The sequence below is a fragment of the Pelophylax lessonae genome, assembly GCF_965119305.1.
Source record: "Pelophylax lessonae genome assembly, chromosome: 4".
NCBI classification, from domain to species: domain Eukaryota; kingdom Metazoa; phylum Chordata; class Amphibia; order Anura; family Ranidae; genus Pelophylax; species Pelophylax lessonae.
Genome location: NC_138771.1, coordinates 101,032,039 through 101,055,629, shown reverse-complemented (window position 1 = coordinate 101,055,629; position 23,591 = coordinate 101,032,039). Strand labels below are relative to the sequence as shown.

General features: G+C 47.3%; 1 protein-coding gene across 1 annotated transcript in view; it reads right to left on the bottom strand.

Annotated features, from left to right (window-relative positions):
* Positions 1–5,166: 5,166 nt before the first annotated feature.
* Positions 5,167–23,591, bottom strand: part of POLR2M (RNA polymerase II subunit M) — a 49,074-nt gene continuing 30,649 nt past the window's right edge. The window contains exon 4 of the mRNA XM_082256695.1: positions 5,167–5,395. Coding sequence (XP_082112821.1) covers positions 5,267–5,395 — 129 coding nt within the window. The 3' untranslated portion in view covers positions 5,167–5,266. The remainder of the gene's footprint in view (positions 5,396–23,591) is intronic.

Below are 23,591 nucleotides of genomic sequence, written 5' to 3'. Positions count from 1 at the left end.
CTCCTTTGGGAAAGAAACTAGCTAGCTAGCACAACCTCAAGTCACAATGACACCAATACAAAATACAGTAAAAACAGTATATTATGTGTGTATTAGTGCTAATGTGACAGAGGGTGTAGGGGTTAACGGGATGTGATCAGGGGGGGATCAGGGGTTTAAATCTTTATTGGAAGGGGCTGGCGGGTATCCTAAGGATAAAAGGAACGGTGGCAAGCGCTAAACCTGGTCACAAGTCACACTTATACAGGTATATAGAAAATGCTATATACTGTATACAGTGTGCGTTGTGGCAGGGGGTGTAGGGGTGATCAGGGGGGGATCAGGGGATTAAATCTTTATTGGGCGGGTGGGGGGGACCCTAAACCTGCTTGGGACACAAACTTAGTCGCCTGCGCTAATTCTGATCACAATCACACTAATACAAAAATACAAAAACACAGTATATTACGTTTGTATTAGTGCTGATGTGACAGAGGGTGTAGGGGTTAACTAGCGGTGATCAGGAGGGGATCAGGGGGGATCAGGGGCTCAAATCTTTATTAGGGGGGGGTGGCGGGTAATTCAAGTGGAAAAAGGGGGGTCGCAAGCGCTAGACCTGACCACAAATCACACTTATACGGGTATATAGCAAAATGCTATATACTGTATACGGTGTGTGTTATGGCAGGGGGTGTAGGGGTGATCAGGGGGGGTCAGGGGCTTAAATCTTTATTGGGCGGGTGGCGGGGACCCTAAACCTTCTTGGGACAGAAACTTAGTCGCCTGCGCTAATTCTGATCACAATGACACTAATACAAAAATACAATAACACCGTATATTGCGTTTGTATTAGTGCTGATGTGACAGAGGGTGTAGGGGTTAACGGCGGTGATCAGGGGGGGTTCAGGGGGGATCAGTGGGTTAAATCTTTATTAGGGGGGGGTGGGGGGTAATTTGAGTGGAAAAGGGGGGGTCGCAAGGGCTACACCTGTTCACAAATCACACTTATACAGGTATATGCTATATGCTGTATATAGTGTGTGTTGTGTCAGGTGCTGTAGGGGTTAATTGGGGGGGCGATCGGGGGTGAAATGTGCCTATCTAGCTGTGTGTGATGTGCTTGGTGCAATTACTCACAGTAAGATGTGCTCTCCTCTCACGCTGGATCCGAAAAGACCGTTGGGAGGGGAGGGCACATCTCCTCTAAGCCTGTGTTTACATTTCACAGGCTTAGAGGGAGATCTGATTGGGCAGGACCGATCAACAGGTCCAGACCAAAAATGATTGGCCTGGACCTGATGACTGATCGGTTCTGAACCCAATCGAGTCATCGGCGGCGGCGGCGGGGCGCGGGAGCGCGCACAGGGCCGGCAAAAAGTGCTGACGTAGGCCTACGTCAGTTTGCCTGGCCGGGGCTGAGCGCCGACGTAGATCGTCGTGCGCCGGTCGTTAAGTGGTTAAAAGAGAAGTTTGGGGATTTTTTTTTTTTTAAGAATCATATTTACCTAGGTGTATGCTGCATCTGTCCGCCGCTGGCTCCAAGACTGAGAACCAAGCGATCAAACACCGCTGATCACTCCATGAGCAGAGAGCCAGTGACTATCAGTCACTGCTGTCTTCTCTGCCCTCCCCCCCCTCCGATTTCCCATGCTCACTGGAGTGCTGGGCTGTGGAGGGGGGAGCAGCTGAGCCAGGTGTCGGTCCAGTGATATGGGCGGATTTCGACCATATGGTTACGATCTTTCCCCAACCAGGACCAGCCCGGATATCGCTGTTTGCTGAAAAGAGGTCGCAGGAGTGCAGAACGAACTGCACTCCTGTGATACACAGGAGAAGTATAGCCAAACAAGCTTTGGCTGTACTTCTCTTTTAATACCCCAAATTTTCCCTCTTGAATGGTTATGATAGCACAGCTTCATCTTTTAGGAAAAGCCACTTTCCCTTTCAGTTACTTGTACTCTCTCCCTCTCAGGGTAAAAGTGTAACTCATGACTGGGATCCCTCTCAGAGGCAATTTTATCTCCTGACTCTGCCTAACTTTGATAGCCAACATACAATTGTGCTCATAAGTTTACATACCGTGGCAGAATTTATGATTTCTTGGCCATTTTTCAGAGAATATGAATGATAAACACAAAAACTTTTTTTCTTTCACTCATGGTTAGTGTTTGGCTGAAGCCATTTATTATCAATCCACTGTTTACTCTTTTTAAACCATAATGACAAAAGAAACTACCCAAATGACCCTGATCAAAAGTTTACATACCCCAGTTCTTAATACAGTGTATTGTCTCCTTTAAACGTCAATGACAGCTTGAAGTCTTTTGTGGTATTTGTGGATGAGGCTCTTGTCAGATGGTAAAGCTGCCCATTCTTCCTGGCAAAAAGCCTCCACTTCCTGTAAATTCTTGGGTTGTCTTGCATGAACGGCACGTTTTGAGATCTCCTCATAGTGGCTCAATGATATTGAGGTCAGGAGACTGAGATGGCCACTCTAGAACCTTCACTGTATTCTGCTGTAGCCAATGAGAGGTCGACTTGGCCTTGTGTTTAGGATCATTGTCATGTTGGAATGTCCAAGTACGTCCCATGCGCAGCTTCCGGGCTGATGAATGCAAATTTTCCTCCAGTATTTTTTGATAACATAATGCATTCATCTTGCCATCAATTCTGACCAAATTTCCTGTGCCTTTGTAGCTCACACACTCCCAAAACATCAGTGATCTACTTCTGTGTGTCACAGTAGGAATGGTGTACCTTTCATTATAGGCCTTGCTGACTCCTAGCGTTTATGGTTGTGGCCAAAAAGCTACATTTTGGTCTCATCACTCCAAATTACTTTGTGCCAGAAAGTTTGAGGCTTGTCTCTGTGCTGTTCGGCATATTGTAGGTGGAATACTTTGTGGCATTTGCGTAGTAATGGCTTTCTCCTGGCGACTCAACCATGCAGCCCATCTTTCTTCAAGTGCCTCCTTGAAACAGCCACACCACATGTTTTCAGAGAGTCCAGTGTTACACCTGAAGTTATTTGTGGGTTTTTCTTTACATCCAGAACAGTTTTCCAGGCGGTTGTGGCTGAAATTTTAGTTGGTTTGCCTGACTGTGGTTTGGTTTCAACAGAACCCCTCATTTTCTACTTCTTGATTAGAGTTTGAACACTGCTGACTGGCATTCTCAATTTCTTGGATATCTTTTTATATCCCTTTCCTGTTTTATACAGTTCAACTAACTTTTCCTGCAGATCCTTTGACAATTTTTTTGCTTTCCCCATGACTCAGAATCCAGAAACGTCAGTGCAGCACTGGATGAAAGATGCAAGGGTCTTCAGGAGACCAAAAACTCATTGACCTTTTATACATGGACATTAATTATAAGCAAACCGATCACAGGTGAGAATGGTTACCTTTAATAGCCATTCAAACCCCTTTGTGTCAACTTGTGTGCATGTTATCAGGACAAAATCACCAGGGTATGTAAACTTTTGATCAGGGTCATTTGGGTAATTTCTGTTGTCATTATGATTTTAAAAGAGTAAAAACAGTTGATTGATAATAAATGGCTTCAGCCAAACACTAACCATGAGTGAAAGAAAACTTTTTGTGTTCTCATTCATATTCTCAGAAAAATGGCCAAGAAATCATAAATTCTGCCAGGGTATGCAAACTTATGAGCACAACTGTAAATAACATTATCAAAACAGTTGCTGCCAGGATTACATCCAAGAAAATTAAATAAATGTTGTTAATGGTCAGGATTTGCTTCAGCATCCTAGGAAGAGGGATTTTCAGCACTGTGCTGAAGCAGGAAATAACAGCCACTGTGGGACTCCTAGCCCCATGCTTCTTTTAAGAAGGCCAGAACAACAGTAAATGTCAGGATACAGTGGCAACTATGGCTAGTGGCTACATTTTTTTTTTTTTAAAGGTGTTTATTTATGAATTTTCAACCAACAACACGTAATACAAGTACAGACAATGCCAGTAAGAAAAAGATATATATATATATATATATATATATATATATATATATAACAGGCACTGAAAATATACCAGGTCAATGGAAGGCATTGCAGAATAAACATAACAAGAAGGCCAACAGGGCCTAGGGGGGAGGAGGGAGGGAGGGGGAAGGGAGAGGGGGGAGGGAGAGGGGGGGAGGAAAGAGGGGGGGGCTTACAGCGAAAATTTCAACAAAAATGCCAACCAGCGGCATTGGAGCACACCCAGCAGAACACCATAAGGGAGCCCCACCCTAGGATGAATAAGGGGGGGGGGATAGCAAGGGAACAAAACGGCTAGTGGCTACTTTATTATAAATATTTATGAGTGGAGATTCAGGCCCCGTTCACACTGGGGCAATCCGACTTCCCGGGGCCACCTCCGAGGTCGCGGTGCGAGCAGCGCGCACAGGTCGCCCAAGTGTGAACGGGGACTCAGATGATTATAAATGGCCACTGACTGGTTCTGTGAGTGTGAATTGGTGACAATACTAAAAAGGGTAAATCCACACAAAAGACATTTGTTTTTTAATTTGCTATTCCAGTTGCAAAGTTTTATTGCAGAAATGTATATTTCAGATACTTAAAAATTAGGAGAGCACCAGGATGAAAATCACCATTACCCACCCAGACATCTACTGTTTTGTCCATCTAAAAGCATAAAAGAATACAAAGATCGTATCATTTGTTTAAGCAGTTAAAAAATGAACAAACTTTAGTGCTAAATTTTCAGACACGTGGGTTGTTTTTCAAGAAAACATTGCAAAAAGGCTACAATGTGTGAACTGCAGTAACCCATAGCACACAGTCATAAGTACCCATTAAACTGACCCATCTACAGTACATAGAAAATGAACTGGCTGCCCACCAGAGTTACTGCTGTTTGCAAGTCATATCTGCTCTTTGCATTGTCCCACTGCGCAGGCATAACAATGTGCACCCTGCTACTTCTTAGCCCTGAATGTGGTTATGTCAGATAGTAAAATGGTTAACGACCTCGGGTGCAATATACATTGAGGTTTATCTGCTCCTTTTAAATTAGTAAATGAAAACATAATGGCAGTGATATGAATGACCTGGAGGAAATGAAAATGAGGTGGAGGAAAAAAAGCTTTACAATTTCCCTTTTTTCCCTTCTCACAGTAGATAAGGTATTATTTTGTATAAAGGTCTGTTTTTCTGTAATGTATAAATTATTAACATCTTTATCATTTGGTAAAACAGATCATACACATATACATCTATACATGAGACCAGTTAGGGAAAGCTGAAGTCCCTCTTTTATTCTTCTCAGTCATTGTCCTCCTCATCTCTCTGATCCCGGAATTTCATGTAGGAATCTCCCTCAGGGTTATAAGGTTCCATCTTAATATTCAGTTTCTTAAACAGTCTTTGAGCTGCAATCTTGGCCTGTTTTTCCTGAAGATATAAAAATATTACAAATATAAAAAGACAAACCCAACTTGATCAGTTTTGAATTTACCACCCTCTTTGTCATCATTTTCCTTTCACATTGTCCAAACTTACCACACATCATATCATAAACTGGCAGCTTAAAGAGGTTGTAAAGTCAGAAGTTTTTTTTTTTTTATCTAAATGCATTCTATTCATTCAGATAAAAAACGTTCTGTGTGCAGCAGCCCCCCCTAATACACACCTGAGCCCCCTCTCTATTCAGCAATGTCCACGAGTGTCTAAGCTGTCCAGGACTCTCTCTCCTGATTGGCTGAAAGACAGCGCCATTGCCTCCCGCAGCTGTCAAACTCAGTTAGCCAATCAGGAAAGAGAAGGGGCGGAGCCAAACGGCAGCTCCTTGTCTGAATGGATACACAGAGCTGCAGCTCGGCTCAGGTGCCCCCATAGCAAGCTGCTTGCTGTGGGGAAACAACAGGATGGAGGGGCCAGGAGCACCGAAGAGGGACCCGAGAAGAGGAGGATCTGGACTGCCCTGTGCAAAACCAACTGCACACAGCAAGTAAGTAGAACATGTTTATTATTTTATTAGGAAAAAAAATGAGACTTTACAATTACTTTAAAGAATAAGTAACAAAACATTTATCAGCTTAGGTTTTTTGCTGGTTATTTACAAAAACAGTATTCAATACATGGATAACAAATACTGCCAACAGGCGACTGAAGAGAACTAATGTACAGCTTCAGGGGTAGTGTCCTGTCTCACCTCTTAGGCCTTAATTTGCGGCTGCACTCATAAAATAAAAAAATTGGTCCAGCTGTACCATTATAAAGTTGACTCTTTCTCAAACTCTAGCCAAGAATGAGGCTCTTATGTGACTTCAGCAGTTACAGTTCACTGTTCACTTGCTAGCTTGCGTGTGTAGCAGGAACCCATGCATGCAAAGTTACAGTATTCATCCAAAGCATCTGTGCATGCTTTGTAAGCCAAGTGGCACTGATCCAGCAGTTGCTTTTAAATTCTCACATATAAAATGATACCTGTTTTGAAGGAGAAAATTAAATTGGTGCTGGTGGATCATGTTTGGGTGGTATAAGTGCCTCCTGAAATGGTTGGGTTATAAGTTATTTATTTATTTTTTTTTTTCAAATGAGTGAACTATAGGCATAAATAAGTGAGCCTGACACCACTCATGGCTGTGTATTAGGAGAATCCTATCCCCCCTTGCAATATGTATTATAGGCTGTTGAATATAATCGCTACATCAATGCATCGCGATTCAGTGGTTTGTGACTCTGCATCGAAGCTGAGTGTCGGCCGATTCAATCGCCTATGACGTCATCTGGCTCTCCGCGCAGTGCTATGCCTCTTCTGAAGAAACACGGAGGAAGAGTCTGCCTGGTGAATAAAGCCCCCTTCCCTTCCAAATGGAAACTGTAGCATAAAGTCAGCCGATGAGCTGACAGCCAGTAGAGTAAAGGTGGGGGAGCTCAAGGAGACCCCACATCAGCAGAAGCATCACTGGGAGGTACTGGAAGGGAGAAGAGAGGCAGAGACACACTAAGTATGGAGGAGGGGGAACCAACTGACACTGAAAGCAAGCGAGTGCCAGTGTTACTGATCCCATCCCTCCACCACCATCTCTCTGCCTGATCCCATCTCCCACCACCATCTCTCTGCCCGATCCCATTCTCCCCCACCACCATCCCTCTGCCCGATCCCATTTCCCCCCCACCACCCTCCCTCTGCCTGATCACATTCCCCCCCCCACCACCACCATCCCTCTGCCCGATCCCATTTCCCCCCCACCACCATCCCTCTGCCCAATCCCATTCCCCCCCCCCCCCACCACCATCCCTCTGCCTGATCCCATTTCCCCCCCACCACCATCCCTTTGCCCGATCCCATTTCCCCCACCACCATCCCTCTGCCCGATCCCATTTTCCCCCACCACTATCCCTCTGCCCGATCCCATTGCCCCCACCACCATCCCTCTACCTGATCCCATTCCCCCCACCACCATTCCCTCTGCCTAATCTCCTCCCCCACCACCATCCTTCTGCCTGATCCCATTCCTCCATCACTATCCCTCTGCCTGATCACATCCCTCCCACCACCATCCCTCTGCCTGATCCCAATCCCCCCCCCCCCCCCACCACCATCTCTCTGTCACTGTCACTTATATTTTGTGTATTTAGGACAGAAGAACTGACAGCACCAAGCTGGGAATCCCATGAGGACAACGGAGATCGCACCGGGGGAGCATTCAGCGCTTGGCTTCTGACAGCAAAGCCGTTAAAGCCAGCGACTGTAAAACAAGATGGGAGATTGGCCCTTCAAGCTAACAGATCTCCTCTAAGAGGAAGTCTCCAAGGAGCATCGACAACCAACCATATCAGATCTGCGTACCAAAACCGGCGAGGCCAGTCTGAAGCCACTAGGATGGCCATATTCCATTCTGCCTTGAGCCCACGCAGGAGTTTTGGCAGAAGTTCTAAAAGAGGAAAGACGTACAGTATATCAGACAATACTGGCACCAAAAGAGCCACCAGTGCGTCTGTGGTAACGGCCAGAGGGTCCAGAGACCGTGCCACAAACTCAAACACCTTCCTGTTGAGACGAGAGGCCAACAGGACCAACTCGGGAGTTCCCCAACGGAGACACAACTGATGAAAACACACATGTCCAGTATATCGATCAGTATTCACAATCCGTGCCAAAAAATGCCACCCAACTCCAACAGGCTGGCATCCGTGGTACAGGGGGAAGTAAGATTTTGAAGCGCCGGAGAGCGAAGCACCTAACCAGGGACCACCAGGTACCCCGGCTCAACAGGATCAGATTGTTTAGAGACTGTGGATTCTTGCCCCACAAGGCAAGAATCTCTCTTGCAGAGGTCTCGTGTGGACAGATTTTGGAACTCGTCCCATGGAAGGAACACCCTGGCTGAGGCCGAGTCCGGAACAGACCCAGATAGTCCAACTAAGTGTACGGAACCAGAGCCAATACCTGGAAATTTAATTTCCAACTGAACTCCTGCAGAGTCCACACAGTAATCTCCCGGTTGTCCGTCAGAGCAGTCGGAGACCCTGCTCACAGAAGAACAACATCCAGGTACTCCAGTACCGCAATTAGCCACTGGGGCAACAATGCCAACACCTGGGCCAACACTTGTGAAAACCCAAGGGGCTGGGGTGAGGCCTTTTGATAATGCCCATTGCCCACAGCAAGTGGAGGAAGCGCGAATGACCGACATATCGGATTATGAAGGTAAGCGTCCTTAATATCGATAGAGGCCAGAAGATCCCGCTGAAATAGGTATACCACTACCGTACGAATGGACTACATTCAAAACTTCTGTACCCGCACAAAGCGGTTCAGAGCTTGAGGTTGGAGATTAGACGCAGCTCGCTTTCCTTCCTGGGACTTGCAAACATGTTTGAATAAAACCAATGAAACAAACCTTCAGATTCCAAAACCGAACAACCACCCTTTGTAGTGTCAAAGTTTCTCACCGCCCAGAAGAAACCTTGCAGGCGGTCTGGGGATAGACGCAGGTTGGAAGGAAAGAACCTCTCTGGAGGAGAAGACTCAAACTTGTAGCCGGACCAAATCAGAAAAAGACCCACCGTTACTGTTTAGAGGGTCTGGGGGGGGGATGAAGGGGGACCCGGGGGTCTGACCATCCCATGGAGAGGCCCACGTCCACCCAAAAGACCACCAAGGGAGAGGGGACACTACTTGCCACACCATGGAACTGGGTGGGCACAACTCCGGGCAGACCACCGCACTATCTTGTAATTGGGGTGCTGCAGACTTGAGGCACGCTACAACACAGGCCGTTACCAGGGCTTTCCATCGTCGCAAGGCTTTTAACTCGCTGGCCAGCCCCCATCCAGTGGAGCTAAGGTCGGGTCGCGCTCCCTAGCCAGACTGGGAAGCCTGAAAGGATCTAGGATATCCAGTATGTCGCCCAGTCCAGCAGCTGATTGTAGTTCTCACAGGAACAGAAAATAAAAAGAAGAAAACAATTCTGATTAAAAAGGAAAAAATGCCAGGACCAGAGATCCCAGCAAGGAGCTAGGTCCTTACTCCTGATTAGGCAGGAAAAAAAACTGAAGACCTATAGCAAGAAGTTGGAGTATACAGTAAAACCTTGGATTGCGAGCATAATTCGTTCTGGAAACATGCTTGTAATCCAAAGCACTCTTATATCAAAGCAAATTTCCCCATAAGAAATAATGGAAACTCAGATGATTCGTTCCACAACCATTTATTCACAAGTCCTTCAGTTTATAGTCCATATAAAAAGATTATAGCATTGCGATACGTTATATAACCATAAAATGTCCATCCACAAATAGCCGCTTCCACAAGGGGATTGGAAGCAAAATCCAGCAGGAGCTACAGAGTATCAAAGGGAAGAGAGGCGCCTCTAAGTGTAGCAATATGGTTCCATTTAATGAAGGTACAACATTTACAGTAGCAACTCACATAGATGTGCCTGTTTTATTCATCAACCAAGTATGCAGGCATCCGGGGTAAAGCGGTCCACATAGACTAACTTCTGCACCTCCGGCTGCCAGTCTGTAATCCTGACCGGGAAGACCACCCTGGAGTAAAGCGATCTGAAAGCGAGGGGCAGCATGGAAGGGATGACGTAGATGGCGGTGGGGAGGATGGTCTATGTGGACAGCTTCAGCCTGGATGCCTGCATCCTTAGATGTGCCTGTTCCAATCATCAACCATGTGAGTTGCTAAATGTTGAACCTTCATTAAATTTAACCATATTGCTACACTTAGAGGCGCCTCTCTTCTCTTTTATACTCAGCTGTGACTTGAGGCTACTTGTATATCAAGACATCGCTTGTATATCAAGTCAAAATATATTTGAAAATTTTGCTTGTCTTGCAAAGCGCTCTTAAACCAAGTTACTCTCAAACCAAGGTTTTACTGTACATCCTGGGACTGCCCTATAGGCGTAGTCAAACTTTTTTACACCAAGTACCAAGTACACTCCTGTAGGGGGCAGCATAATCTAAAGGGTGGGACCTTACCCTTTAAGCCATATGCCTGAACAATAACCTGGCGAATCCACTTAGAAATAGTCAAACTTGTTGCTGCCTGGCCTCTATTAGGCCCTTCTAGCAGGACAAAAAAAAAAAAAAAAAAAAGCATCAGTGCTCTAAATTATTGCCGACAAGTGAATGTAATAATATATTTTCTGTGGTCCGAGGATTTGGGAAAAAAGGAAGGCAGAGTGATATCCTGGTTAAGATGGAAACTTGAAACCACTTTGGGCAAAAAGGCTGGATGGGGACGCAAGACCACTCTTTCTTGGTGCAGGACCAAAAATGGCTCCTTGCAAGAAAGAGACACCAATTCTGATACCCTTTCTGGCTGAGGTTACCCTTTCTGGCTGAGGTTACGGCGACCAAAAAAAGCCAATTTCCTTACCAAAAGAATCAAAGGAATATGCCTGATAGGCTCAAATGGTTGCTTCTGTAAGATTTAAGTCCCAGGGGCATAAGGGCGGCTTGACCGTTGGAACCATGCGAATCACACCTTGCAAAAATGCTCACACCAGTGAGTGTGTCGCGATCGGCTTCTGAAAGAAAATAGACAAGGCCGGGGTCTGCCCCTTGATAGTTCCTAATGCCAGCTTCAATTCCCCTCCTAATTGCAGAAAAGCATGAATTCTTCCAATAACTTCTTGGCGAGGATGTCACCTTTTGGACTTACACCAAGAGATGCAAGATTTCCAGACTCCATAGTATATTTTTCTAGTGACGAGTTTCCTAGCGTTTATCAAAGTAGCTAGAACTGGACCCTCAATCCCTCAATCCCTGAAGATTCTGACCTCAAAGTTGTTAGGCCTAAACCACCACTTGAGATCCTGCTTCACCCTTGGGGACAGAACCATTGGATAATCCCATAGTTGGAGCTTTTTGTTCCAAGCGGACAGAATGCTGTTCTGGAATGGCCTGGAATGAAAATGCGCATAAGGGATTGCCTTGAACGAGGAGACCATCTTGCCCAGCAATCTCATGCACAGCCATATAGAGGAATATCTCTTCCTTCTTAGGAACTTTTGCCTGAGCGGTGTCCAAAAACAGGCCCAGATATTCTAGAACTTGAACCGGTCACAAGGCTGATTTTTCTATGTTTAGAATCCAGCCCAGGTTTACCAAGAACTGGACTCTCAGGGTCACATTCTGCGTTAGCCCTGGGCCTGATCGATTCTTGAGTATTAGTTCGTCTAGATATCACACTACTGAGATCCCTTGAGACCTTAAGAATGCCAACACTGGGGCTAAGACTTTTGTAAACACCCAGGGGGCTGTGGCTAGGTCAAATGGCAGGGCCACAAACTGAAAATGACACTGCCCCACTGCAAAACGCAGAAACTTTTGATGAGGCCCGAAAATTGGCATCTACGGATGCCAAAGATTCTCCTTTCTTCAGAGAAGCTACCACTGAACGATTTCATACGAAAGGACCGAATGTTCAAGAACTGGTTCAGAGTTTTGAGATCCAGAAGGCGTCTCACCTCGCTGTTTGGTTTTGGCACCATAAATAGATTTGAGTAAAAACCCGTGAACCCTTTGCTGGCTGGAAGCTCCACAATCACGTCCTGTACCCACAAGCATTCTAGGGCCTGGAACAGGGATTTTCTTTTCACTGGGCTTGTGGGAACATTTTAAGAGGGAGGGAACTCCCGGAACTCTATCTTGTAGACCTGAGCCACTGTGGACATGACCCACCTGTCCTGTACTACCCTTTCCAAAGCCTCTAAGAATTGTAGAAGCCTTCCCCCCACCTGTGTGTGTGGGAGCGCCCCTTCATAAAGCAGACTTGGAGCCTGTCTTGGCAGGCCTTTGGACCTAGAGTTTTTCTGGCCCTGACCCTGAGGTCTCCTAAACCCAGACGGCTGAGGCTGTCAAAACTGCTTGGAAGTCCACATATTAGGAGGCACAGGAACACTGGGGACCTTAAAATATGGATGCTTATTCGTTCTTTTAACAGGCAACAGTGCACTCTTTCCACCTGAAATCTTTTGGATATACTTATCCAGATCCTCATCAAATAGACGTTCCCCATGGAACAGGAATCCAATCAGTAACTTCTTACACAGCAATTCCGCTGACCAGTTTCTCAGCCACAAGACTATGCTCATGTGTACTGAGAGAAGTGCAAAGCGAGACACCTGTTGGATGGAATCCTTAAGGGCATCTACCGCAAAACACAAGGCGCGAGGAAGCTCCGCTAATTCCTCGGTAGTCTCCCCTTGAGTAGGCAGGTTCCTAGCCAACCTCCTAAAATGATCCTATTGCCACTACTGCCTACTGAACCACCGACCCAAAAATGGCAAATGAGGCTTTTATTAAGGACTCTAACTGCTTATACCCTGGGTCCTTAAATACCTGGACATTGCCAACCGGACAGGTTAAATTTTTGTTCACAGAAGAAATAGCAGCATCTACCAAAGGCATACACCACTTTCTTTTGAACGTTTCCTCCATAGGATATAGCAAGGAAAGCCTTTATGGAGGCATAAAACACCCTATCAGGGTGATCCCAATCTGCATACACCAGCTGTTCCAGTAGTGGCTGTAAAAGGAAAGCCTGGGAACTCTGCTGAGGACATAAGGAGTCCAATGAAGAGAAGGAGGCGTCTGACAACTCTAATGGAGGGAATTTAAAATCAGTCAGGACCAATTCGGTAAGGGACAAATCAGCAACCTTTGAGAGTGAGAGGCTGAAAATGGCTCCCCAGAGCCTGACTTCTCTGAAGAGAAATCTCCAGCCTGCCCCTCTTCCAGGTCATTCACAGCTACTTCCTCGATATTCTCTGCCCATTCTAGCTCTAACCCAGGGGTCCCCCCTCTGGCCTGATTGTCCAGGTGCTCAGCCGGATCCCCGCTGGGCCCAGACTCAGGAGAGGGAGATCTATCCTGTTTCCTCCACTTCTTGCGATACAGAAGCAATCATCCCGGCTATTTTACACTCCAAACTAGCCAAAGCTGATGCCAAGTCGTCTTTTGTGACCGAAGATGAGGCAGAGGCATTAGAAGTAGCAACAATAGCGGACAAGTGTAACGGCTTAGATTGGCCAGTTGCTTCAGGCCTATCAGGGGAAGTTAGCACAGAAGGAATAAGACTAGGATCCTCCAATCCTAATGGTGGAGAACTTGCTCCCCTTTCAGCTGCCCCCCCCCCCCGCCACTTATTTTTGTGGAAGACATTGCTTAGTTTAAGTAAGACCCAGATCTGAGGTAAAAAACACTTTGCACTATCCTGTGTAGAAACTGTGATCCAGCCTTCTGCAGCTACCACAGTTACTACCCCCCACCAGATACTAGTGCCTGCAGCCATGTCCAAGCCCCACAGACTCACGTGCCCCAGTGAAAACCTGCTCTGTGCCCCTTGCAGCGTCAGCGAGGAGCTCTGCAAACCTCGCCCCTTTCAAAAGCCGATGCAGCGTGCCACGTGCACGCTCGTGATGTCAGACGCAAGTTTGCCCTGTGTGCACGCCTGGAGAAGTGCACTCACTCTCACCAGACTCTCGGTCTGCCCAGCTTATGCGGCAAAGCTCAGCTCCTCACTGTGGAACACAAAGCAAGGTATCACCATACAAGACATCTTCGTCTAGACCACTACTGACCCCTAGTGGACAAACACCATACTGCAGGCGCTGGAGAGGTAAGTGCTCAAAATTTTTGACCTGCAACCGTTTTGTTTTTTTTTTAAAGAGAGGGAAAAATGGGCCCGCCGCAGGATCCTGAAACAGGACTCAATCTTGAATAAAGTGTAAAGGAAAATCCGCGCTTAGGATAAGAGAGGATGGAGGTGGTAGGGGAATATAACCTGCTGGAGATTATACTAAATGTGTGAAAAAAGGGTAAGTGCTTGGCGCTGCCAATATATGCGTGAAATGAGAAAGGTGCGTCACTCAATGATGGGAGATAATAGGTGTAAATATCACAAATATTATGTACAAATAAGAAATGCAGAGCAGTAGGTATATAAATAAATAAATAGGTGGTGTGTTGATTCTCAAATGGTTAAAAGGTAAAATACAATGGTATGGTATAAAACTTATGTTATAAAAGACAACAATAGGTGTGTATGAAAATTAAATTGTAACGTAAAATATCATAAAATGCACTATAGTAAAAAGTAGTACCCTTCAAGTGAGGGTGAGGTGGTGACGTTGATAAAAATATTATTAAAGTGCAGTGAATAATTTGTAGAGTAAAAAAGCCAAACCAATAAATGGTAATACAAAAACAAAATGTATGATTCAAAAAAATATATATATATATATTGATTTGGAGTGACTTTAAGTGACCGGAGAGTTATGTGCTCAAAGAAGTAGTCTCAATCCCAAAAAAGAGGGAAGAGGGTGACCAGTGGGGTACCCCGAATAACAGTGGAGGGAAAAAAAGTGAAAAAATGAAAAAACGGATACAAAAAATGTGAATGGGTGTCTATTATACAAGATATCTCCGAAGCAAAGGCGTGCTAGTGGAAGAGATGCGCAGGAGAATATGGTCCAAGAATGCACAAAAAATGCATCAACAGAGTCCTCAGAAGCGCATATAGATTTAACAGTCCACAGTAATGATGAGGTGCCAATATCACTGGTGCCACGGGGTGGATAATTCTAGAGTGAGAACTACGGTGCTCCCCTGTTCAGTGGGTCCGGTGCTCCCCTTTCTAGTAAAATACCGAGCGTACCAGAAAGAACTCCCCACACAGGGGTAGAGCGCAGGTCGATATTTTAGGGATCGCTCCCAAGGAAGAGGGGTCCGGTCACCTGGTCCACTTCAAATGCTCCAATGCCCCGGGTCACAATTTCTTGGCGTGTTGATAAGGATATCCCAACTTTAGTGCTCCATAAGAGCCATCCCAGGACATGTATATAAAAAGATGCCTCCAAATAGTGAAATACCGCTAAACAATCTTTTATTATATCAAAGATAAAAACAGGTACTCACATACAAAACAGTAGTAATATTCGTTCATATGGCTTAGGAGCCGCAAGGTCCTCTCTGGCGGTGTAGTGGTGAACGGCGTGCGTTCTACCGACCGGATCTGAGTTCCAAGCCGATCAAACAACAAAAGTCCGGAGCACCGGACCCACTGAACAGGGGAGCACCGTAGTTCTCACTCTAGAATTATCCACCCCCTGGCACCAATGATATTGGCACCTCATCATTACTGTGGACTGTTAAATCTATATGCGCTTCTGAGGACTCTGTTGATGCATTTTTTGTGCATTCTTGGACCATATTCTCCTGCGCATCTCTTCCACTAGCACGCCTTTGCTTTGAATATATCTTGTATAATAGACACCCATTCACATTTTTTGTATCCGTTTTTTCATTTTTTCACTTTTTTCACTCCAGTTATTCGGGGTACCCCACTGGTCACTCTCTTCCCTCTTTTTTGGGATTGAGACTACTTCTTTGAGCACATCACTCTCCGGTCACTTAAAGTCACTCCAAATCAATATATATATATATTTCTTTGAATCATACATTTTGTTTTTGTATTACCATTTATTGGTTTGGCTTTTTTACTCTACAAATTATTCACTGCACTTTAATAATATTTTTATCAACGTCACCACCTCACCCTCACTTGAAGGGCACTACTTTTTACTATAGTGCATTTTATGATATTTTACGTCACAATTTAGTTTTCATACACACCTATTGTTGTCTTTTATAACATAAGTTTTATACCATACCATTGTATTTTACCTTTTAACCATTTGAGAATCAACACACCACCTATTTATTTATTTATATACCTACTGCTCTGCATTTCTTATTTGTACATAATATTTGTGATATTTACACCTATTATCTCCCATCACTGAGTGAAGGACTCAATCTTCACCCATCACAGCAGGCCCTGTCAACTCTTGACCTTCAAGGACCAGGTCCCCCTTATTATTTTTGGGGTCTACACCCTTAGACCTGTACAGCACCCTGCTGGAACACTCCTTGGGTATAATGACCAGGGTTCCAACTTCCAGCGTCCAGCAGGTCGCATTAAAGGCAAAACCTCGATCCTTCCATCCCGAGGCTCGGGTGCCATCCTTCTTAGCGCTTAGCCATCCGAATGGATCCGATCACAACGCCCCTTTACTGGGACATCATTTAAGTTGAAGAGCTTTAACAGCCATGACCATCACCTTTAAGACACTGGCGGAAGAAAAAACCCTGAGGTTCTTCCTGTGTGGGAGGAGTTATATAGGAGAAACTTCCTGTCTTTTGATTTGCCAGTGTCCATTCACCTATAGGTGGAGTATAACCCACATTATGGCCTGCTCTGTGTCCCGTAATGTATGATGAAGAAATGGAGTTCTTCTGACTGCTTGAATTATGGATAAAAACCGTGGGCATTAACCGTGATGCATCGCGGAATCAAATCAAATCGTTGATAGTATAATCATAAAATCGAATCGCATCGTGAGACCAGTGAAGATGCGCACCCCTAATATATTAGGGCTCTTTAAAAGTATAACTAAAAAGGCAAAACATTTTTTTTTTTAGCTTCGACTTGAGTGGAGAGGGGTTAGAACGCTTGTCAGGTTTTATTGCTGTCTGTGCCCCCATTAGGGAGATTCACCCTCTCTATTTGTCCCGTTTACCATTATCATTGAAAGTGAAAGTAAAATAAAACCTCAACATTTTGGGTTGTCCTCAGAAAAGAAATAGAGGAGAAATTTTCCAATGGGGGCATTAGTTCTGGTGATCTGGGGGTCCCCAAGAAATTTCCTTAATCTGCAAGGATTTCTTCCCACTTCCTGTTTGGCTATGGGACAGGAAGTGAAGGTAAATCTCTGCAATAGGACACGGATGGCAAAAAAAAAATATGACAGAGGTTATTAACTTTGCTCTATCCAAAATGGAAAAAAAAACGGAATTTTTGTAAAATCTTACCTGTAAAATTCCTTTCTCTGAGTCCTCCGACAGTCGCCGCCCACTTCATATTCATCACCAATGGGGTTATGTCCTTTATTCTGTAGGAGTAGCTAGGCAATAGAATATGTTAGTACAAAGACTTTTAACATATCCCACCCCCAGGGGGTGGTCCCCTCAGTACATAACCCTCCACTTCCTGTATCCAACTCAGTTTCAGTGGAATAGCAGTAGAGAGTACATCAAAACCCCAAAAGAGGGGCGGGGGCGGCGACTGTCGGAGGACTCAGAGAAAGGAATTTTACAGGTAAGATTTTACAAAAATTCCGTTTTCTCTTACGTCCTCCGACAGTCGCCGCCCACTTCATATTCATCACCAATGGGGATGTCCCAAAGCAGTGTAAATATGAGGGGTGGGAAGAACTCAGCCGCGCCCAAGGCAACGCCGTCTCCCCATCAGAGAAAGGAACCTTACCAAAGGAAGGAAACCAGTTGGGCATAAGAACAAAACACTCGCTCAACAGGAGCAAGAAAACCCAGGGAAAAAACAAAAATCCCAAAAAGCCAAAGAACCCGTAACAAGGGCTCTAGGAAACTGCCGCACTAAGAACCTTGCGGCCAAAGGGAGCATCAGCCGATGCCTGAACATCTACTCTGTAGAATATCGTGAAAGTGTGTACAGTCGACAAGTCGCCGCCTCACACACCTGGGCCACAGAGGCCCCATGACGACAGGCCCAAGACGTACTCAGAGATCTGGTAGAGTGCGCCTTCACAGGTACAGGGGGAACTTTCCCCCTCAAAGCATAGGCCTGATCAATGGTCCGTCAGATCCATTTGGCGATTGTAGAAGCCGACGCCGCCATGCCCTTCCGAGGACCTCCCGGAAGGACAAACAAGGCATCCGACTTGCGAGAAGACTCAGTCGATTTGAGATAGACTCTAATCGCCCGGACAACATCCAAGGAGTGAAGCAACACCTCCGTCGGAAGCTTTGGCTTCGCGCAAAGCGAAGGTTTGACAATGTCCACATTGAGATGAAAGTCCGAAACCCTTTTTGGAAGAAAAGAAGGGTTAGGTCGCAAGACCACCTTGTCCAAATGCACAACCAGACACGGAGACTTGCAGGACAAGGCTGCCAGCCCCGACACTCGACGAGTCGAGGTGATAGCCACCAAAAAGGCGACCTTCTTGGATAACAAAGACAGCGAGATCTCCCTGAACCTTTCAAAAGGAGCACGCTGCAATACTGATAGAACTAGATTCAAGTCCCAAGGGGGAAGAGGGTCCCTCCTAGGAGGGATCAGATGACGTACCCCCCGCACAAAAGTGCCAACCAAAGAATCAGATGCCACAGGCCGTTGAAAAAGAACGGCCAAAGCAGACACCTGACCCTTGATCGTGGCCAGCGCCAGACGCTGGTCAACACCCGTCTGAAGGAAGGGCAACACCCTAGACACCGAATAAGTGTCAGGAGAGAAACCCCTGGATTCGCACCAGGCAAAATACGCCTTCCAAGTACGGTAATAAACCTTCCCCGAGGAAGATTTCCTCGCATTTATTAAGGTGTGAATGAACTCAGGGGAAAGACCCCTGTTCTTCAGGACCTCGGATTTAACAGCCAGGCCGTCAAGACCAGCGACTGTAAAGCAGGATGGAAGATCGGTCCGTGCGACAGAAGATCTTCTCGAAGAGGCAGACGCCACGGGGCGTCGATTGCCAGATATACGAGGCCTGCGTACCAGGACCGGCGAGGCCAGTCCGGTGCCACAAGAATCACCGTGGTCGGTTCCGCGAAGGAACCTGGACAGCAATTGAATCGGTGGGAACGCATACATCAGTTGGTGCTGATGCCACGGGGCAACCAACGCGTCTGCCCGAGGATCGCGCGTCCTTGCCATGAACCGTGGCACTTTGTTGTTCAGACGAGACGCGAACAGGTCTACCTCCGGAAGACCCCACCTCGCGCACAACATCTGGAAGACAGCCGGGTGAAGGGACCATTCCCCCTGGTCCAGGGTCTGGCGGCTCAGATAATCCGCCTGCCAAACTTCCTCCCCCGGAATGTGAACTGCCGATATTGCCGGGACATGCGTCTCGGCCCAAGACAGAATCGCGGCCACGTCTCGAGCCGCCCGGGCACTCCTGGTGCCCCCTTGGTGAATGATGTAAGCCACCGCCGTGGCATTGTCCTTCTGCACCCGAACCGGGTAGCCGTGAAGATTGTCCGTCCAACGACGAAGACAGAGGAGTATCGCTCGCAGTTCCAGAACGTTGATCGGAAGGGAGGATTCCTCCGTCGACCAAACACCCTGGGCGGACAGAACGCCCAGAACACCACCCCAGCCCGACAGGCTGGCGTCCGTGGTGATCACCGTCCACGAAAGGGGGCGAAAAGACTCGCCCCCCGATACAGAGGGGGATTGAAGCCACCACAGAAGAGCCCTTCTGGTCCGAGAACTCAATGACATCTGGAGATCCAGAGACTGCGGACGCCCATCCCACTTGGACAATATCTCCGCTTGGAGATCCCGTGTGTGAAACTGGGCGAAGGGAATCGCCTCGAAAGCCGAGACCATCAATCCCAGACACCGCATGCACGTCCTAATGGACGAAGATGGAACGTCCCTGAGGGACCTGACTGCCTCCTGAAGAGCTGCGAGTTTTTCTTCCGGCAGGAAGACCTTCGCCTGGACAGAGTCCAGAATCATACCCAGGTAAGAAAACCGAACCGATGGGCACAATGTCGACTTTGGAAAATTGATCGTCCAACCAAACTCCTGCAGAGTCTGCAACGTGACGGACAGATCCTTCTCCAGACTCTGGCTGGTCGCAGACCGAACCAGAATATCGTCCAGATACCCAGAACCGAAATGCCCTGGGCCCTCAACAAGGCCAGAACCGGTGCCAGCACTTTGGTGAACACCCTCGGAGCCGAGGCGAGACCAAAAGGCAACGCCACAAATTGGTAATGATCTTCCGCTATGGCAAATCGAAGGTACCTCTGGTGACCCTCGAAAATCGGGATGTGAAGATACGCATCCTTCAATTCGATGGAAGCCATGAACTCCCCCGGAACCAGGGCAGCCACCACCGACCGCAGGGATGCCATGCAGAACTTGCGCACCCGCACAAAGCGGTTCAGCGCCTTCAAGTCCAGAATCGGACGCACCTAGCCCTCCTTCCTGGGCACGGTGAGCAGATTGGAATAGAACCCTCGAAATCTGTCCCGATGAGGCACCAGGACCACCACTCCCTGAGCCCTCAGGTCCTGCACCGCTAGATGCAGGACCCGCAAACGCTCCGGGGATAAGAGAAGACTTGAGGGAAAAAATCTGCTCTCCGGCCGAGAGAGAAACTCGATCTAGCAGCCAGATCGAACGATTTCCTGTGAATTGGGTGAGGGCGCCCCTTCAGGCCGCACTGTTGTGGGCCGCAGAACCGGATTGGCCGGACTTATGCTTACCTGCCCACGGCTTCTTGCGGGAGCCTTGACCCTTGGACGGCTTGCCCCAAAGTGTGACCGAAAGGCACGAAAGGCCCCCCGAGGGGGCCGAAAGAAAGCATTCTTTTTTCCAGGAGCCGTCTCAGTCTTGTGGGATTGAGGTAAGAGCGTGCTCTTACCCCCCGTGACCCCTTTAATTAGGGCATCCAGGGATTCGCCAAAAAGGCGAGATCCATCAAAAGGCAGATTGGCCAAGGTCTTACGTGAAGATTGATCCACAGACCAACACTTCAACCAAACCAGGCGGCGAGACAACACCGCCACACTGTGTACACGTGCAGCCAACGGAACCATATCCAGGTCCGCATCACACAAATACATGACACCCTGGTGGATTTGATCCACCATATCCAAAGTCGCCTGGGGGGCAGAATCAGCCACCAGGACACGCCTAAGCACCTGCGTCCAGCTCGCGACCGCCTGGGCCGCCATAAGTGAAGCAATTAAAGCTTTTAACATAGAACCCATAATAGAATAGGTACGACGGGCAAGGGACTCCATCCTCTTGTCCGTGGCATCCCGGAACACCGGGGTGTCTTCAGCAGGAATCGCAGTGGACTTGTTCAAAACTGCTAACGCATGGTCCACCGGAGGTGGGACACACCAACGCCCATCAGTAGCGGGCGTAAAAGGATAGCGCAGCTTAAACCTACTTGGTACAGCAAAAGGTTTGCGTATATTACGCCATTGTTCTTTCACAGCGCGCTGAAAATCATCAGTGCATGGAAACATCTGCGATGATTTGCGCCTTTTCTGCGTCCCATAAGCCGCCAAGGCAGCTGGAGGACATGTTTCCTCCTCCCAACGCAGAGTTTGCTTGATAGGAGCAACCAATTCATCCATGAGTGCAAGCTCTTCAGACGAGCCAGGGGGAGAATTATCAACCCCCTCTACCTCAGCCTCCATTTCTGACCCTATAAGGTCCAGGGAGGAACGAGACCCCGATAAGGAGATCTCTGCCACAGCAGCCCCAGTACCATCACCCTCTGAAACAGAGGAAATTGAAAACTCTGGGCCTTTTAGAGGATTGAGCAACCACCAGCATTTGCACCTGAGTCGCAAGGCTAGCCACAATCGCAGCCAAATCCCCCCCCGGGGGGGGGAAACCGCAGTCCCCTGGCTTCCCACTAAATTGGCAGGAAACTAGTATTCCTGAGAAACCATGCCCTTGTAGCAGCAAAAATAAAAGGGTGACCGCCCCTTTAAGAGAGCGCTGCGATCGTAGCCCACTCACACTAGGCATCCCACACAAGGGACCCCCACAGGGACAAGTATACCAAGGCAGGATACAGGGAATAAAAAGAAAAGAACCTGGAGAGATCGGTGCTGCTGCTGCTGCCTGCGGTGCTCCTGAAGGAAAGGAAATGCTGATATGCAGGGCGCTCTATGAAAGCCTATGGAGGCTACAAGAAAATGGCCGCCATGCATGTGTACCATGCGGCCGGAGCGAGCACAGCCAAAATGGCGCCTTTTGGCGCCGAAACCGCCGCTCCCTCACCTCATGAAGGTGAAATGAAAATACACCATAAGTCATGAATAACATGGTGGACCGCCGCAGCGGCGCTGTAATGTGCCCCAAGCATGATAGCATCAAGCCCCACAGCACACAGCCGTTCACACAGTCAGACTGACACAGAGTGCAGCACAGCCCCCCCACCATGCAGCCCACAGCATGCAGTGTGAGAGATAGGGAAACATCAATAGTGTGAACACAGGGCAAGGTAACACAGTCCCAGACTGACACCCCCCAGACAGACAGGTCCCCACATAGATACACTTACCTCTTACATGGCGTGGGGGACCCGCACAGGCGAACAAGCCGCTGCACATGAGACAGGGAGAGTCGCATCCAGGACGCAGCAGAAGGTGGGTTGAGAAACCGCACAGCGTCCAGTGAGGTAGCCACCTCACCCTAGCATCCCTGCACGGAACAGGGATGGGTCGTTCAGAAAACTCAGGAGCGGTACCTGACTGAACGCTCGATGGCGGGCTGAGAAGCCACTGACCCACAGCCTGCTACCAGGGGGGTCAGCCCGAGACGCAGCCCGCATGATCCTCTTCTTCCGAAGAACTAACTAACGCTGGTAAAATAACAGCTAACAAGAAAGAGAGAAAAAACTGAAATAAAATCCAAAGAAAGGAAAGAGAGCTGAGACAAGGTGCCCCAGCACAGAAACTTCCAGCTACTCCTGACAGCTAGACAAATGAAACTGAGTTGGATACAGGAAGTGGAGGGTTATGTACTGAGGGGACCACCCCCTGGGGGTGGGATATGTTAAAAGTCTTTGTACTAACATATTCTATTGCCTAGCTACTCCTACGGAATAAAGGACATAACCCCATTGGTGATGAATATGAAGTGGGCGGCGACTGTCGGAGGACGTAAGAGAAAAAAGGTTTTCCCTATAGTTGTACTTTAAGATTCAGGACACAACTATCCAGTGCCTGTAAACCCAATCAATGTTTGAAGATGCTTGTACCTCCAACTCTACCCCTATATGAGAGAGCTGCCACAACAGACTACGAAGTTCTAAAATCGGAGCTGAAATATTACTAGAAACTTCTGCATGATAGAAAAGACTATCATGTTATAGAGAGCTGTATGTTACAACATTATTAGGACTACAAATTACAATATTAAGTAAAAAGACATGAAATGAGACACTGTTCTATTCAATAAAATGAAATGAGAGAAGCCTCTAGTATTAGAGACTGCTTATGTTATGAGAGTGATAGACTCCTCACACAAGGTGGTCAGAGA